Below are 18793 nucleotides of genomic sequence, written 5' to 3' on the forward strand. Positions count from 1 at the left end.
TAGGATATCTATACTTTACTGTTATGTTATTGATTGCTCTACAATCAACACATATTCTCCAAGTATCATCTTTCTTAGGTACTAAAAGTACATAAACAACACGTGAACTCATACTCTCTCAAATGTACCCCTTCAATATTAACTCTTCCACTTGCATTTGAAACTCCTTTATTTCCTCGTGATTACTTATATAGGCTAGTCTATTAGGAATAGCCAAACCTGGTACTAGGTCAATATGATGTTCTATTCCTCTTATAGATAGCAATCCATTTGGAATTTCATAAAGAAATACATCTTTAAATTCCTATAACAAATAAATACAAACAGTAGAAACACATAAATCAAGTTTGTTAGTGTTAAAGTATGCCTTCTTATGCAAGAGTAAAATTATAGGCATATCAGAAGAATAAGTATGTGTAAGATCACTTTTTTTGCATAAAAATTAAGGTGTTTCCCCACTTCTCCTATACACTCTTCTTTTCTCACCTTTTTTTCTTCTCTCCACACTTGGCATTTCTTTTTTTATTTTAGTTAAAGCCTTCAAATTTGTCTTTAATGGCTAAAACTTTATCCTTTTGGTGTTTTACACTCATGACTCATTTTATTTTCACTCAACCTCACATCCTCACCATTATATTGTAACAAGGCATGTTCGATTTCATCTGTTTTCTTCAACTTCAACTTATCTTCATACACTTGTCTATGTGATAATGGTGCAAACATGTATGTTTTCCATCCTTTTTTTGTGTATAGGAATTTTTAAAACCATTATGCTTAATTTTCCTATAAAATTGCTAAGGTCTCCCTAACAATAGGTGTGCAGCATATATAAAAACAACATCACACAAAACTTCATCTTTATATTTCCCTACTAAGAACGAGATTAAAACTTATTTAGTCACCCTAACTTCTCTACATTCATTTAACCATTGAAGTTTATACGGTGTAGCATGCTTAGTAGTAATCAAAATCAACTTTCTAACCAAAGTTTTGCTAGCAATATTAGTACAACTATCATTATCAATAATCATATTATATACTTTATTTTTTATGTGGCATCTAGTATGAAAGATATTATCCATTTGTTGCTCAACAACTTTTTCACTAACTTGAACATGCAAAGATCTTCTTATAACCAAGGATTCACTACTAATAACATATTCAACATTACTAACATCTTCAAGTGTTGGCATGTCTTCACATTCAGATTCATCATTATCTGACTCTATTTCTCCATCATCTCCCAAAATCATAATCCTTTTACTTGGACATTCTGATGCATAATGCCCAAATCTTTGACACCTGGAAATGCCTAATCTTTATCTTATGCTTCTACTGAACATTATTTCTTCCTTTTTAACCTATTTTCCCTTATGACTAGGAACATCATGTCTACTAATCATCTCAGCACTTAATTTATCCAACTTTCTCATCAAAGCCTTCATTATTACCTCCAACTTATCTTATTTTTCTACAAGATCCTTCATTTTTTATTTTGTCACACTTTTTTATGACATTGTGAATACATGTAATAAAGGTTAATAACAAAGAAAAATCTTCTCACACACTCCTTTACATGCTTACATTCGATTTAATGTCACTCTACTCGTGCTTTACGCAATTCAATTGAGCTTTACACTTTAATAATCTCATTATTCCCTTTGCCTTACTATTTTCTTTACGATGTTGTCTTTGGACGGCGCATGCGGTTGATTCTGGCAACTAAAAATATCATTCTGGAGCGTCATTAGATTTGTCTCAGTGTCTCCTCTATGTTGAGATTGCGCATATAGAAAATAGAATTTCAGTTTGGCTTTGATAAACATTACTTTTTTTTCCTCTCTCCCCCTCGATTCTTGCGCCTTGCCCTGTAATTTTTCAAATCACCCCCTTAACTTCTTTTTGTTTTTGATTTTGTCCTTAATCTTTTGGTTGATATTTGTTTTATTTCAAATAACTTATTAAAATCAAAATTTGCTTCAATTTCATCCTCATTTGATTACTTTTTTTTACTTCTCTTTGTTTTTTATTTAGTTCTTGATTTTTTGGTTAATATTTCTTTTATTTGAAATAACTTATAAAAATTTAAAAAAATCAATTTCAACCTCATTTGATTTTTTAGAATTTGTCTTATTTAGTTCCCATTTTTTTAATTGTTATTTATGTCATATGAAATAATTTTTATAGTGCAATGTTTTTGGCAATTACACCCTCGATCATTTTTTTTTCCTATTAGATTTTATCCTTATTCTTTCTATTGTTTTTTTTTCCTTTGCTAAATTTTTTTAGTTTGGTTTTTTTTTTTACACTCAATTTCATCTTTTAATATTGAGTTGATTTGGATTTAAGCTACTTGGTTAATCCCATTTTGGAATTTCATAGATTCCAACTAGGAAAATTAACCCAGCTTAAGGATGTTCGCTAAGAGTTGATTTTTTTTATCGTTCTTTTAAGCTAATGTTTTTTAGATTTTATCCTTTGATTTTTATTTTATTAAAGATTAAGCTCATTGTTTTTTATATGCTTTTTACATCCTTTTTTTTTTTGTTGGGTTATCTGGGATCTTTTTATGTTTTGTTCCTTTTTAGATATATTTTCTCAAAATATTTTTTTCTTTAATTAAATAGAATTTATTGATTGAATATAAACGAATATTCACTTCATTGTGTTTTGTTCAATTTACTTTTACAGGGCATTGCTCTAGTGAACTATGCAACTTCTTTCAATGTCGTCTTGCATCCTTTTATAGTTGAGTTTAAACCAACTTAACAAACTCTTTTGGTTGTGGAAGTGATTTAATATCCCATTCTTTGCCACAACAATTGGTGAAAAGGCAATAAAAACATTTCAGAAGATGATAATGCAGTGAGATGCAAGAATAATCCCTATCAGTTTAAAATACATGAGCTAAGAAATCAGCTACAAGCGCTAGTTATAATACCTGCCTACCGTCAAATATTTTTTTCCTTGAAAAAATTGTACATACAGATTTTTTCAAAGTATTTTTGTATATAGTTAAAAAAAATTATAAGTGTAAATCAAAAGGTTTACACATACATGTAATCACATAAATGTAAATTATATGTGTTGATAAATAAATAAATAAGTCATCAATGATAACAAAAAATAAAACTGGAAAAATCAAGAAACATGTATAGATCAAGATATTTAATCTCGCAAGATGGGATAATATTTACCCTGTTATGTTTGCTAAAAAAATTTTATTCAAATTTTTTTTTAATCAAACTATAATAGAAATAGACACACACATTAAACTAATTGAATAAAATAAAAAAAGAATTATATAAGGTTGTACATATCAGAAATATTATCTAGAAAAAATAATTTTATTTTAAAAAGTAAATTCATATATACAAAAGATTAAAAAAAATATAGATGAATCAGAAAAATCTCTTCAAAAATTAAATACATACAAAATAATTTAAAAAATCTCTATTCAAAAAAGAGTAATTAAGGAAATAAAAAAAACACATATGATCGATATAAATTGAAACATAAATTTAAAAATTATCTTACAAAAATAAATAAGAAAAAAATAAAATAAAATAAAAACAATAACTTGGGTATTGTGGCTTAACCTGTCAAACCTGTGATTCGGGTCATAAACTCAACCGAGTAAAAAAAAATTATCTTAAATTTATATCAAACATATATATTTAAAAAAAGAGGGCCAAAAAAGAGTCCAAGCACGTTGGGCTATAGGCCCACACGCGTGGGTAAGCCTTCAAGCCTAGGCCTACGCTTGCTTGGGCTTGTTTTTATTTTATTTTTTTTGATATTTTAAAGGGGTTGTCCCCTTATTTATTTTGAAAAAAAAATACATAGACGACATATTGTCTGCAAGTCCAGGTTTCGGCCACCACTATGACAGCTAAAAAATTAGGCCAGCACCTTTTTTGTCCAAAAAAATAATTTTCAAGTCATTTCAACCCAAAAACACATCACAAATACTCTAGGAACATCCGCAAACCAATCCATCAACTCAAATGCCTAAAAAAAAGGTCAAAAACACAAAATCAAAGCAGGTTAAATTTATTTTTCTCGGCTTAGATTTGTTTTTTATCAACATTGTGGCTCTAAACAAATGCCTTGAAATCGCCTACATTTGCATTGCTAGAAAGACTCCCACGCAATAGGTCAAATCACTACCATTGGCTAAGTGGTCATATAACACCAGCTTCCACACTGCCACCAAGGCTACCCCCTATGAGGTATTGTATAATCTAACTCTACTGTTTCACATACCCTATTTTCCTGAAGATTTTATTATAGAAGTTATAGATTCTTATTTGATCATAAGAGAAGAGATGTTCAAGACATTCAGAGCTAATCTACAGCATACACAGCAGAGAATGGTACATATGGATAATAAAAAAAGAAGTGAAATAACTTAATTTTAATTAGGAGATTATGTTTATCTCAAGTTACAACCCTATCGTTAGACTATTATAACACACTGAGCCTCTCAAAAATTAGCTTCAAAATATTACAAGTCATACCAAGTTTTGGAGAAAATTGGAACATTGGCATATAGAATTGATCTTCCTTCTTCGGCTGCCATCCACCCGGTGTTCTATGTATCTCAATTAAAGAAACGTCTTGGCAATAGAATGGCTGCCTCATTACTTCCCTGCTTCTTCAAAGAGACTCCTCTGCAATCTCAAGCAATTATGGAATGTAGAATGATAAAGAGTGGAAATCAAGCTGCAACTCAAATCATCATCCATTGGAAGAATTAATCTCCTGCTAATGTTGTTTAGGAGTTTGTGGAGGACTTCAATCTCAGGTTTCCATAATTCATCCTTGAAGACAAGGCCGAAAATGAAAGAGGGAAAAATGTTGTGAATTGAAACTAACAGGAGGGAAATCCATTTTAACTCGTACGCCTTGAATCAAAGATAGTTTACTATGGCTTAACAAAACCCAGTGTACCATTTAAGTTCCAACGCAACGTTTAAATGTTAGTTATTTCTGTTATTTACTGTTGCTTAATTTACACATATTGCGGAAGAAAGAGTCTAGAATATTGTAGCTCAATTCTTAAAAGATTGGATTATAAATGACTTGTTAGCAAAGCTATAAGCCTGAAAAGTATAAATAATAAGAAGATGATTTTAACAACTCAGTGATTAAATAGCATTTAATATACATCTATGATGCAATACAACAATGAGAAATATATATAAATTTAGCTTTTTGTTTTTATAGGAGAATTTTACAAGCAAACTATAACAAGAAATAGCATGAAGTAAGGCTTGTTAGAAAATCAAACTGTAGTGAGTATTATATTTCAGGCTGTGGGATGATCAGTCAATACAGGTTGGTGATCCCTCTAACAAACTAGGGTTCAGAACTACGATGAGCACAAAGATTAACATTACCATGTTAGCATGGGTATTTTGACTGGCATACCATTGAGTTATAATCAAACAAACAAAATCATTTCTTAAAGACTCAACTCATACAATCAATCAAATGTTGAGATATCAATTCAGATGTATATAATATCTCATATCAAGAAATCAATCTCAATAAATGACTATGTTCTATCATAAAAAAGATATAATAAATAATATATATTACTAAGAAGTATGATCCATTTTATATTAAAAATTCAAAATTTATGTTATTCTTTTTGTATATGAAATATTATTCACTCACCTTACTCAGAAGTAGTAAGAAAACAAAAGCAAATATCGAAGGAATCTTCTTAACGCTTAGCCCATGGAATATCAGGAGTATCTAAATATAAATGAAGACATGGTCAAAACGACTCAAAGCCGATAACATAAGAGAATAAAACTCTAAGATTATTGACCAAAACGTAATTATAAATGTCAAACAGATCCACCTAATCATTAACAAACATATCTCAAACTTACTGAACCTAAAAGAATTGTTCATCCTTCACGGCTGGGTCAACCGATCAACTGAAATTTACCAACCATTCAACCAAAATCATCAAGACAACCAGTCGACTGAAATTGATCTACCGGTCGACCAAAACCAGTCAGGCCAACTGGTTGATCGAGATTTCAGAATCCCAATCCACCAGTCTCTCTAAAAATGATAGATCTTCAAATTTCAACTAAAACCTCAAAAACCCATAACAATTAACTCCTAACATTTCAATTAACCCATTAATTAAACTAAAAATATAAACTTTAAAACCCTAAATCTTAACAAATTCAAAATCATAACTAATAACAACAATTATACATATCAAAGTATAAATATTACCTTAAAAACTTGTTTTATTTCCCTCTCTTCTCTTTTCTTTATTTCCCTCTCTTCTCTTCTTCTCCTTTCTCTCTTTCTCCCTTTTGGTTTCCTCTCTTCTAATTTCTTATTTCTTCTCTTTCTTTCTTTTTTTTTTTTGTCATCCTATTTATATCTATCATTTTTAAGCAATTATCAAAGTATCTCTCATTTATTTATATCTAATATCTACTCCTTCAAGAGTATTGTTGTCCTTTCCTATCAAATCTTTCTTGTTCTTTCAAAATATTACAAATGTGATGAACGAAAGTTATTTTTTCTATAATTAGTTTAGTATGTTGGTATCTTCTGGATTATGTATTCAAAAGCACTTAGTATTTGATTATCAAATTAATAACATTAATTTTATTTATCAAAAGTTATTTGTAATTGTTTTTTTGCACCTCCACGGTTGCTGCATTTGCATTGCAATGATTTTAACATGACTATAGCTATCACATCATGCGCACTAATAAGCTAGCTTATACTTTTTTATATATTAGATAGTGTTATTAGATAGTGTTTCTAATTTACTTTTGTATAAGTTAAAATAATTTATTAAAAAAAACTATTGTTTTAAAACAGCAATTAAAAATATTTTTTAAATTTTATTTTTTAAAACAGAACTATAAAAACTATTTAAAATACCGAACACATAATTATAAGAATTTTAATATTTTTAAATGATGCATGGTCCTTGTACATGAGCACCTCTGTATTTGAGGTCATGATCGAATAAAAACCAGGTGCCAATCATTATTTCTTCGCTTTCTTTCTATGCTCTAACGGTTCCCACTCCTCTTTACGGCTCGCCAATGCTTCCATGAATGTCCAATGATTAGTCCAATACTTGTATTATTAAAAATTAAATATTGAAGTTCATGGAAGGTTTGTCGTCGTTAATTTTAGAATTTGTGGGAATTAATCGAGGTACGCGGAAGCTGGTCCGGACACTCCACGTGAATCAAAAAAAAATTATTTAATTAATTAAAAGGAATTATTTCTCTCAAGCAATTTAGTATAATGTATTAAGAAATTAAATCTTAGTTACATAACTAATAGCAATTTAAAGTTAAAGGTAATATTTATGTAATGCAACTCTTAGCTAGTGTTATTGTAAGGCGAAGTGAATAGTGAAAACAACATGCATATGAACGAAAGAGTCAAAGATTAATATAAAAATATTAATTGAGATTTATTTAATAATTTAAACTTTCAATTTTTTATTTCTTTAACATAATAACAAAATATTAATAATTAAATATCAATAGTTCAAATCTTAACAACTTTTGTTTTTTCTAATTAAATTAATAAAATTAAACACGATATAATTACAAATTTATAAAGTAAAATTATTCATTAAATGTTTTTATTTGAGAAGACATGCAATATAAATTATAAACAAATAAAATAAAACACGGATTAAAATAAATTTTTAAAACTTATAATGACAAATGAGACTTATCAAAGCCTCCAGTACAAGGAATGTAATGGATCATTTCGTTATATTACATCACTTATTTTTTATATTAATAACATTACTTTTTTTAAATACTACACGTCGATTATATTAAATCGTATAAAACATATCATGATTTTTTGAGTTGACTCAAATCTGCCCAAGATCGAGCTTGCATGATCCGACTATGTTCACCGAGAATAAAGGATAAAGGATTTCTTTACATGTCATCACAGCGGATCTTGGGGACTGGAGTTTCCGGATTTATGATATAGGAAATCAACACATCGTTGCTTCTTCAGAACCATGGCATTGAAAGTCCAATGACATCGGAGATAAAAACCCATATGGCTTCACATTGTTGCTAAACGCTGACCTGAAATTTCATGCCAACTTTTTATTCAGAAAGCGATGATCCACCGGGTGTCACAAGCAAAGCAAATTACCAGTAGCAATTTTAATATTTAATGTTCTGTCTATGAAATTTCCAAGATTGCAGATTATACGCATAAGACTCGTTAAATTTTGCTGATAATGCCCTGCCAAGTTTTACACAGTTTCTTGCTAGAAACAAAAGGAGGGGGGTGGGGGGGAAGCAGAGATTCGGAAACGCTGCCTGTATCCGTGCGTAGGACACAGAATGGAATTAGATCCTGACTTCTATGCCTTCCTTCAACAAGTGCTCTTTTACAGACCGAATGGGCACCTGCAAGCCAGAAAGTCTGAGATTTTGCAAAGCGATAAAACCAATAAAGAAGATGACAAGATAGAGCAGCATGTTCCCAAAGCTCTTATTGTTGTGGGAGGCGGCAACTTGAGATTTTCATGCTGTAAGTTTCACAATATAGAACTCCAATCTCTAATGGTTCATCAAATGCCATCTCATGACATTAAAAAAAAAAAAAAAAGGGAAATGCATTCAGTAATATATATATATATATATATATATATATATATATATATATATATATATAAAGGGCTTTTTTTCATCAATTAAACAGAAGAAAAAACTCGATTAATGATGAAAAACATCTTTTTTTGGATTTGGATGCTAAAAAAAGCAATCAAACGATTGCTAGCTATACCTCTTTCCTATGGAAAATGCCAGCAGCGAGGGCAGCAGAAGCATTTGTCTTTGAGAACACATCTGAGAAGTGTTCAACAGCACCTGCACCACTGCTTGCAATCACAGGGATGTTCACAGCATCAGAGATCATCTTTATTAGATCTATATCAAATCCTTTCCCTTGACCTGAAAGGCAACACAAGTAATTTTGAGAATTAAAAGAAACAGAATATCGATTCAGTAGAACACCAAACAGAATATATGAATGCACATGCACTGAAGCGAACAATAAAGCCTCTAGAACCCATTGAAATAGTATTGAAACAGTCTTCATATCATTGACAACCACAAACTAATGCCATCACTTTCAGGAAGACAAAAATAAAAAAGAATCAGTTATGCACATTTTCTGAAGAAATAGTAAGAGAAGAATCATCCTAGCCTCTTTAAAGAAGCTTCAGGGCAGTACTCTTTCTCCAAGATTATTCCATTTTTTTATTGCAGAAAATCTAGTTGAAACAGGCCTTTCCCTGAGAAGTAAGAGTCCTCACCATCACAGTCAATGCAATTCAGTAATATTTCTCCAGCCCCCAGCTCTTCAACTGCTTTTGCAAGTTCATAAGCTCCAATTGGTCGACCTTCTCGCCCACCATTAATCTTAACAGATGGGAAAGAAAAGAAGTGAAAGAAATGGTCAGTTAATTTTGGCCTGTGCGGGGAATTTGTAGCATGTCAAATTAAAATTACCACATGCAACCCACCATCAGCACTGAAGTCAAGGTGGTGGTGGTTATGTCAAAATTCTGTTTGGCTGACTAAAATTTGACGATTCAGGAACATATTTATTTATAGTCTTCTAAAAGTAGTTAAGTTATTTGAGCATATGAATGAACTAAGTGTAGACTGCCAATGACAAGAGTAGCATCTGGAAATTAAAGGGCATGTCAGTTGAGAGAGAAAATTAACATTCTTCTATGACCCTCTTTGTCCTTCCTGGTGTAGGAACCCTACTATCTTGCAATAGAAGCAGAAATTTTACCTCGGTTTTACATACAGGTATTCACCCAAACATATATGTAAATGGCAAGCTAGCATGACAGACACGTGCATGCTAGAGCTTTTAAAATCTCTATCATTTTGCCAGAATGATGGCTAGAAATCAAGTCAAACAGGGTGTAATTAAAAATACCAACGTTCCAGAATTAAGATTCAGTTTTAATTGCATTAAGAAATAAAGCTTACCGTGCATTGATACCAGGCATATTCTTCTCCATTTGGACCTGACACAATTGTGAAAACCTAATAACCATTCGACATACAATCTGATTACAGAGAACGAATCTAAGCGCATAACTCTCTTATGCATGTATGCACACATTATGCTTGTCGAGAAATTCATTTGGCAGCATAAGAAGGAAACTAGATGGTAAGAGTTAAAAGCATGGTTAAAATCTTGGAAACAAAAAAGGTAAATGATGAATAACAGTTAAACTTAAATGAAAGACGATCCATTAGATATCTAGTGAGACTCGGGATCTTGTTATTATTACCATCACTATTATCTTTACTTGGAAAATTTCTTATTATATAGGATCTACCACACCCTCATTCCACCATTTTAGCACTTGAACCAATCGCAAGGGCTTTTTGGATCTTATGGATTTAAAGAATACCATGAACAACCAGTAAATATGTATTCAATAGCAGATTTCAAGGAAGTAAAAGGAGCTAGCAGAAACAAATTCTTCTTACCTGGGTTAGTCAACCTAATTGACTTGAACTCCACATCACTAGGATCATTGAGGTACACTCTACGAGGGTCAATACTTACAACAACTGCCTGCAATCAAGTATTATCTCCTGTCATGTCACTAGAAAGACAACTTGATCTATGTTTTCCAGCAATACTGAAAACATTCTATAAGCTCACTTGGCAATAACATATAAGCCAACTTTGGAAACACAAAACTTTTACAATTACCATCTGTTCTTCTACCGATGTGATAAAATTGAAATGGTGTGAAAACCTAATCAGATTAGCTAACACTATCATGTCTTTGTACCTTGACAGGTGCTAGAAAATCTTCTATTTCCATCTCCCGGTTGCAGTTGTACAGAAATTAAAGGAGGAAAGAAAAAATAGAGCACAAAAATGGAAGAGGGATCCAACCAACATAAAATCATTATATGCTAGAAGAGCAAGATTTGCCGAGGAGAAGCCATCAAAACCCAGTGAACTATATTTTGTTCATGAATACATGTAAGGAACCAAACTGGAAACTGAATTTCAGTTAGTAAAATGCTATACAGAAATGGAGCCAACAACATTTGTCACCACATCATCTACATAATATCTGTTTTGTTAATAAACTAAAATGATACAATTCACAATTAGTCAATCATAATCATTTGACAAGATTCATCTAAATCAAACATGTGAATATCTGCATCCTTTTATCCTCTGCTACTCTAGACACCCATTAAGAGCATTTATATGTTACAAAGGCAACAACTCTTTCCAAGAGTATGGTGGTTCAAATATTTCAAACTACACAGGAATTTACCTGATTTCCATAGACTCTTGATATCTGTTCTATGCTGCTCTTCCCAGTCTTTACCTACAAGTGGAGTCCAAGGGCAATTAGGAGGAAATACACAAGGATGTGAACCAAACAGAACTTTTAAGTAAATCAAATACTGGGAAGTGCTGATGATGGGGAATGAAGAAAGGCAAGATGGGAATTGATATTTGATTATTTAGGCACTTTAGTGTTGTATGATTATTCTAGATATTAGTGTTATTTAGGGGCATTAGTACTTATTATCTAGTACTTCAAATAACAATCTAGTTTATTTCTTATTTATTAGGTTTTTCTAATCAATTTTTTTAAATTTCCCATTATCATTACATTTTACCTTTCCTTATTTTATTTGGTTTGGTGCTATAAATATGCACCTACCTAGACATTCAGTTGTTAAAACTATTGATCAAATAAATTGAGTTTTCCTAAGAGAATTAGTTATGTTGATCTCTGTTCTTGTTTAGTGATTCTACAGCAATTGCATACCTTAGTTTTTAAATATTCTTCTGCAGCATGGACTGCATCACTTCCAATAGAAATCTTATCAGCCCCAGACCTGAAATATTCGGATGCAACTTCCAAGCTAGAATAATACCTGAATGGAGAATGACTTAATGATAATATGCCTACGCACCTAACTAATCATTAATGACACGTGAAGACGACAAGGAAACTATATATTGGGGAAATTATGGGAAAGATTGTATGCATACAAGTTGGAAAAATGTTGGGCCGTAAGATTGATCTGCCACATAACACTGAAATCATACCTGTCATTGGAATCAGTAAAATCTCTAATTCCACCTCCAACTGTCAACGGTACAAAAACATTTTCTGAAGCGCATCTCAAAACCTTCAAGAGCATGGCAAAACAATTAAAATTATGGATAAATGATACTTCTGTCTACAAGTTACCAACAATTTTCTTATTTTTAGCATGTAATTAAATAGCTACAAAACCAACCTGCAACATTGGCAAATCACCCAAGGGAAAGTCGCGGAAGCCAGTGATATTCAAAAAACTAACCTGAAAGTCAACAATAGCATGTTAAGCACATTATTACTGCTCCTTGGCAGTATATGGATCAAATTAAATCAGGTAAAGAAAGCATACCTCATCAGCACCGTCTTCATAATACTTTCCAGCAAGTTCCACTGGCTTGCCAAGGTTTCTAACCTAAAAAACTCTCATCAATAATACCATTAATGAGATGCAAATACATATTTTCACCAATGGTTACAATTCAGGAAAAGATTGAGACCAAATAAGTGCATTCACTTAGAATCATCAACTTCTTTCCCTTTTTCTTGGCTAAATAGAATCAAAAGCTTCTTTTTTTCAGGTGAAGGCATTAATCCATCAGCACAACACAAGAACATTCACCTTAAAATGTAACTGGAATCACAATGAGTAATTCGATTCCACAATTCCGGCATTCATTGTCAATTGAAAACAATAATCCATCAAAGATAAAGGATTCCAACCTTAAGAAATGAACTTCAGAAGCATGTCCAAGAAAGAAACAGACAAAACAGCTAAAGCATTTAACAAGGTAATTGAAAAATGCAAGATGTATGTTTGCTTAAAATGTGTATATCTTTGGCCCATTTCAAGGTTTCACAAAGTTCTGGCGCTATTTTTTCTACTAGCACTTTCAACATGCAGTGGTCTCTAGTCACATGCCAATCCCACACATTGCAAGTGGTATTCTTCGCCATACCTCATTCTTTTCTGCATGTTCTCTTACATTGTACTGGTCTCCTTTGGTTACAACAAGATCTCCTTCGTCATTTGTCCTCACATCAAGACAAGCAATTACCTAAAGAGAAGCAATATCACTGAGCGTAGGACCTTATGAAGAACACACATACACATACTTGGATAAAAATGATTAGTTCGAGTGCATTCATGTGAGCAGTTGCTGTGGTATAGAATTGTCATTTTGCTTCCTTATGGTGAAATTCCTCAGGAGCCTTTCTAGGACTTTCTTTATTTGACACACAAAGCAACAGGAAGGCCCTTTTTTTTTTATATTCTGCATATGTACTCATACTTTTAGAGGATACCTTGTTCTCCTCCATGCAATCATGCCTCATGTATATCTTCAATAGAATTTTTATTTATCTGAAAGAACTAGGAGAACAAACAAAATGGATATCCTTCCTAAAAGAAAAGAAAACTGAAAATAAAAAGGAGAGAGAGAGACAGAGAGGAAACTACAGTCCCACTGATTATCAGCTGAGAAAAAGTATTTATAATCCTTTAAATGGCAATAAAAAATTGTATTATCTCGCAGAAATCGCCTCAACATACAGCAGTTCTTAAATCTCTGTGTTCAAAAAACTCAAATCCAAACAGATGCCAAATTCAAAGGATGAAAAACCATGAGAGCCATTCAGACTCAGTGTAGTCACAAAACAAGATTTGTAGCAGGGACAAGGAAAATTCAAAACAACTTAGATAAAACTTAAGTTCGGGAAATATTACCCTTTTTGCAAGTTTTGATGCTTTCCTTTCAGTACGCTTCTGTCTTCAAATAAAGTTTCATTTCATTAGATGTTTCAATAAAGAAGTCAAGAGACATTGAAGTTGCATCAATTTCAGAGTACAGAGTCTACCTCTGTCAGAGATGACTTTGGAAGCAAAAAGCTCCTCAATACTGAAAGACCAACATCTGTGAAATTCATTTTAGATCATATCAATCAATGTTAAATAGATAGTCTTATTAACATTCACATGCAAAATTAGTTACTGTACAGCATATCAGAGAGAATTAACCACCTAATCTCAAGCAGAAAACAAGAAAATGATTCTATATATACTTTTCATACATTCTTCACTGTATGTACAAGAGATTCAAGATCATTAGGGCAGAAAGTATCCAAATCCAATGGTAAAGTCTTGAAGGAAAAAAACAACCCCCTTCTTGAACGAAGAGGGACAACAAAACGCAAACGTCAAGATTGTTTACAAAGTGGAGCTGAAATTTAATCATGCTAACAATCCATATGTTGAAGAAAAAGAAAAGTAGAGGTTATGAACAGCTTGCCTCCACTCTTCTCTGGATGGAATTGAACAGCATGCACTTTTCCCTTTCTAACAGAAGCTATAAATTCATCACCATAATTGCAGGTAGAGGAAATCCACTCTTTATTTTCATTTGACTGCAAAGGAATGCTCATAAACCAAATATACGCATAGCAGAATTATGCAACAAGATAACTGATACGATGAGACGAGAAAAAGAAAGACGCACTGGCATGGCACGGTAAGAGTGAACAAAATACACATGGCGGTTTCCAATGTCATCCAAAATTTCAGAGTCTTTAGTGATTTGCAAAGCATTCCAGCCAATATGAGGTACTCTGAAACCATTTGAGGAGTCAAACCGCCCCACCACGCCAGGAATCAGACCAAGACCACCCACTGAGACAAATGCAGAAATTCAAATACTCTATAAGGAAAAGGAAAAAAAATAGAGAAAGAGCAATGTCAAAGCTTCCAATTTAGCAGAAAAAATTACGAGACTGACCTGGACCATTCTCCTCGCTGGACTCGAAAAGTAGCTGAAGCCCAAGACAGATGCCTAAAAATGGGCGATCATTCTGAATATAGGTACAGAGTGCTTCGCCCATCCTGCAAATGTTAATACAAAAAAGAAATGGATTGTTAAATATTAGCACAAACAGCAACAATTGGAAAAGAGAAAAGACAGACAGAAAGACAAACCCAGTGTTGTTAAGGACATCCATAGCAGGTGCAAAAGCCCCAACACCAGGAAATATAAGACGCCTTGCATTTAGAATGTCTTTCGGAGTTTGTACCTGTTTGATTTTATTTCATTTTTCCAAAATAAAATCATAAATTATTATTGCATTACTTACATACACTCAAAAAAGATGAATTAAAAAAATAAATAAAAAATAGCACATCTTTGATTTGGAAACCGAGATGACGAATGGCGTTTCGGACACTACGGACATTTCCAGCACCATAATCAAGCAGAGTCACTACTGCAAAATCCATTAAAAGAAAGAAAAGGAAAGAAAAAAAGAAGTTTTAGTAAAAGATGATGTTGTGTATATGTTTAAGGAGATAGATGAAGAAAAAGGGGACCTGAATCATCATTGGATGCACGAACTGAGAGATTTCTAGGTGACTTGAACTTCGAAGGAAGGTGGTTTCTCGAGAAATTTTTTGAAAGAGATATAAGAGAAGAAGAGGAGGAGATGGATGGAGTTTTGAAGGAAGAAGTAGGAGGAGGAGTAAATGGTGCTGCCTCCATTACAGCTTTCCGAAACCACTGCTTCGACTGCGGCTCCACAGTATTTCGAAACTCCTGTCCTGCTAATTTTCAGTAGTCGACGATTTGGACTTGTACTTGTGTTCTGTTCTGTTCTGTTCTGTTCAGTTCTAGGGTGTCGTCAAGACTTTGTTCCCTCTGCTCCTCCTTTCTTCTTATTTCTTGTTATGGGCTAAAAGTCTACGTTCAGTTTGGGCCATTATCCACTAATATGGATTTGGGTTTCTAGTTAAAAGAAAATCGAACTAGAAAACAAGAAGTAACGAACTCTAAGTAGCTAATAAGTTTTTTAAAGTATTTCTTTTTTGTGTTATTCAGAAATATTTTTAAATAATATATTTCATTATTTTTAAAAATTTATTTTTATATCAACACATCAAAACTGATAAACCAAAGAAAAAATCTTCTATGGAATGTGATTCTGTTTTTTTTTCTATTACAAAGTAGTGTTTTATATATATAAGCAACTTTCTTAAGATAACTATGATAGGAAAATGAATTTAATCCTACAATTATCAAGATGTATATAATCATAAGATATAGAAATTAATTCCTAATATTTTAATTTTACAGCTCATGCTAACACTTTCTTTTAAGTTGGTGCAAAGATGTCTTTAATACCCAACTTGTTAATTGAGCCATGAAAGCTTTTGTTAGAGACAGAATTTGTGAGTATATCAGCAAGTTGATCTTCTGATCTACAAGAAAAAAAGTGAAACACTCTTTCTTTGAGATTTTGTTTAATGAAATGTCGATCTATCTCAATCGATTTTGTTTGATCATGTTGAATTAGATTTTAAGATAGTTTAATTGCAGCTTTATTATCATAGTCAAATTCATTCTTGAGTTGGGAGTGAAACCAATTTCTTAGAGTAGTCTTCTAAGCTAGGGAAGTTCACAAAGACCTTTAGTCATTCCTCTAAACTCGGTCTCAGCACTTAACAATGCTACTACTTTCTGTTTTTACTCCTTCATGTAACTAAGTTGCCACTAATAAAAATAAAGTAGCTAGATGTGGATTTTTTATTAGACAAGTTCCCTGCCCAGTCAACATCCATTTAACCTTTAATATCTAAGTGGCCATTATTGGAGAACATAAGTTCTTTCCCTGGAGTGGATTTTAGATATGGAATTATTCAAACAATTAGATCCATATGGTCCTTGCTAGGACAATACATGAATTGATTGGTTAGGCCAACCCACTAATCGTTGATATCTCTTTTTATATGTTTGTTCCTGATCAGGATACACTTTAAGTTTATGATTCTGAATTGTTGGAATGTTTATCGGCTTGCAGTCAAGCATTCTCACTTCAATCAGAAGGTCCAATACATACTTTCTTTTGGAAATAAAGATGCTTCGTTTTGATCTAGCTTGTAACACCTCACCCCACTCGCAAGATATTGTTTGTTTTGGCCTACAGACCTCACGGATTTATTCTTGCCACGCATGACCCCAAAACACGTTTTACTAGTCAAGGTGAGAATGCTTATATAAGGCCATCCCCCAAATTCTCACCCGCCGATATGGGATATTACAATCCACCCCCTTAAAGAGCCCAACGACCCCGTCGGCACAACCGGACAACCAATGAGTCGGGCTCTAATACTAATGTAACACCCACCTCACTAGCAAATTATTGTCCACTTTGCCCCACAGGCCTTACTGATTTGTTCTTGGCAATGACGCATGACCCTAAAATGCGTCTTACTAGTCAAGGTGAGCATGCTCATATATGGCCCTCCCTCAAGTCCTCATCCGCCGATGTGAGATATTACATAACCATTTTGATCCCTAGGAAGTACTTAAGTCCACCTAAGTTCATTTCAAATTCAGTAGCTAACTACTTTTGCAACCTATTAATTTCTTTTTTATTATCTCTTGTAATGATCATATCATTTACATAAATTATTAAAATAGTTACCTTTCCTTCTTGTCTTTTCAGGAAAATGGTATAATCTGAATTGTTTTGTTGAAAACCATATTTACTCATAGCCATGCTAAAACGACCAAACCATACACGTGGTGACTGTTTTAATCCATATAAAACTCATTGTAATTTGCATACAATTCTAAGAGTGGGTGAAACATATCCCGATGGAATATCCATATACACCTCCTCCTCAAGATCTCAATAAAGAAAAGCATTCTTTACATCAAATTGGTATAATGGTCAATCTAAATTTCCAACTAAGGATAACAAAACTCTGATTGTGTTTAGCTTCGCCACTAGAGAGAAGGTCTTCTAATAGTCTATTCTGTATGTATATGTGTAACCCTTTGCAACCAATCTCGCCTCATATCACTCAATAAATCCGTCTGTTTTATGTTTAATGGAGAACACCCACTTACACCCGATAATTTTCTTTCCTTGTGGTAGTGTGACAATGTCCCATGTTCTATTATTTTCCAAGGCTACCATTTCTTCTTGGATTGCTTGGGACCGTTTGAGATCTACCAAGGCTTTATGAATCCCATAAAGAATCTGACAAAAGGACAACTTGTGTGCAAAGGCTTTTAGAGGCATGGGTAGTCTTTGCATGGATATATAATTAGAAATTAGGTACTTTGAACTTTTCCCCTTATCATCTGGAGAGTAACAGGTTGAGGGTTTGCCCCTATTGTGCCTGAAATGTAAGTGATAGCTAGTAGAAATATCCAAAATATTATTGGAAGATGGTATAGAAAAAATTACCTCAAGAATATCCTCATAAAGAGGATTTTCATTGTCGAGTACTTTAGGAAGAGGGGTTTTAATATATGTGTGATGTGCATTTTTTTTTTATCTTCCTCAGCTATTGTCTTATTGACGTCTAGCCTTATTGCTACAATAGATTCATTCAGATTAACGCCCTTTGCAACGCCTTTAAATGCTATATTTGGAGCTATTTCTAGTGATATTTTGATGGCACCATTTGTTGGGCCTTTTGCACTATTCCTAGCAACCACATTTGAAGCTATTTTTGCCATATTTAGAGCTGCTGGTGTTTTTATTACAACAAAATTTCTTCTAATGTTTTGGGTTATCTTTGTTTTTTTCATGTCTTGAGCACCACATGTTAGCTCTATTTATATTACATTTTGGACGTTTTAAGCATCGTAT

At 32.7% G+C, this 18793-nt stretch overlaps 1 protein-coding gene across 3 annotated transcripts; it reads right to left on the bottom strand.

Moving 5' to 3' along the window:
• Positions 1 to 7701: 7701 nt before the first annotated feature.
• On the bottom strand, positions 7702 to 15819 carry LOC7463852 (imidazole glycerol phosphate synthase hisHF, chloroplastic). Of its 3 annotated transcripts, XM_024593906.2 has the most exons (20): positions 15504 to 15817; positions 15318 to 15400; positions 15117 to 15211; positions 14920 to 15023; positions 14644 to 14813; positions 14437 to 14551; positions 14006 to 14061; positions 13875 to 13913; positions 13108 to 13206; positions 12501 to 12563; positions 12351 to 12413; positions 12157 to 12239; positions 11873 to 11981; positions 11369 to 11422; positions 10557 to 10644; positions 10047 to 10084; positions 9356 to 9461; positions 8824 to 8990; positions 8355 to 8444; positions 7702 to 8114 (listed from the first exon to the last, which is right to left on the bottom strand). In XM_024593906.2, the coding sequence occupies exons 1-19, from the start codon at positions 15670 to 15672 to the stop codon at positions 8385 to 8387; spliced, it is 1761 nt and encodes a 586-aa protein (XP_024449674.1). In that variant the 5' UTR covers positions 15673 to 15817; the 3' UTR covers positions 7702 to 8114; positions 8355 to 8384. The 3 variants fall into 3 exon arrangements, 2 of the variants coding, with proteins under 2 accessions (XP_024449674.1, XP_024449673.1); XM_024593905.2 differs by having other exon boundaries at positions 7702 to 8444; XR_002979928.2 differs by lacking the exons at positions 7702 to 8114; positions 8355 to 8444 and having other exon boundaries at positions 8947 to 8990; positions 10047 to 10103; positions 15504 to 15819.
• Positions 15820 to 18793: the final 2974 nt, after the last annotated feature.

The sequence above is a fragment of the Populus trichocarpa genome, chromosome 1 (genome assembly GCF_000002775.5).
Source record: "Populus trichocarpa isolate Nisqually-1 chromosome 1, P.trichocarpa_v4.1, whole genome shotgun sequence".
Taxonomy (NCBI): domain Eukaryota; kingdom Viridiplantae; phylum Streptophyta; class Magnoliopsida; order Malpighiales; family Salicaceae; genus Populus; species Populus trichocarpa.

Coding starts and splice junctions, on each gene's coding strand:
- LOC7463852 (XM_024593906.2), bottom strand. CDS start 15,672: ATGGAGGCAGCACCATTTACTCCTCCTCCTACTTCTTCCTTCAAAACT. Junction 14,552..14,643: donor ACTCTTACCGTGCCATGCCA/GTGCGTCTTTCT, acceptor ATTCCTTTGCAG/TCAAATGAAAATAAAGAGTG. Junction 9,462..10,046: donor ATGCCTGGTATCAATGCACG/GTAAGCTTTATT, acceptor CCATCTGTTAAG/ATTAATGGTGGGCGAGAAGG.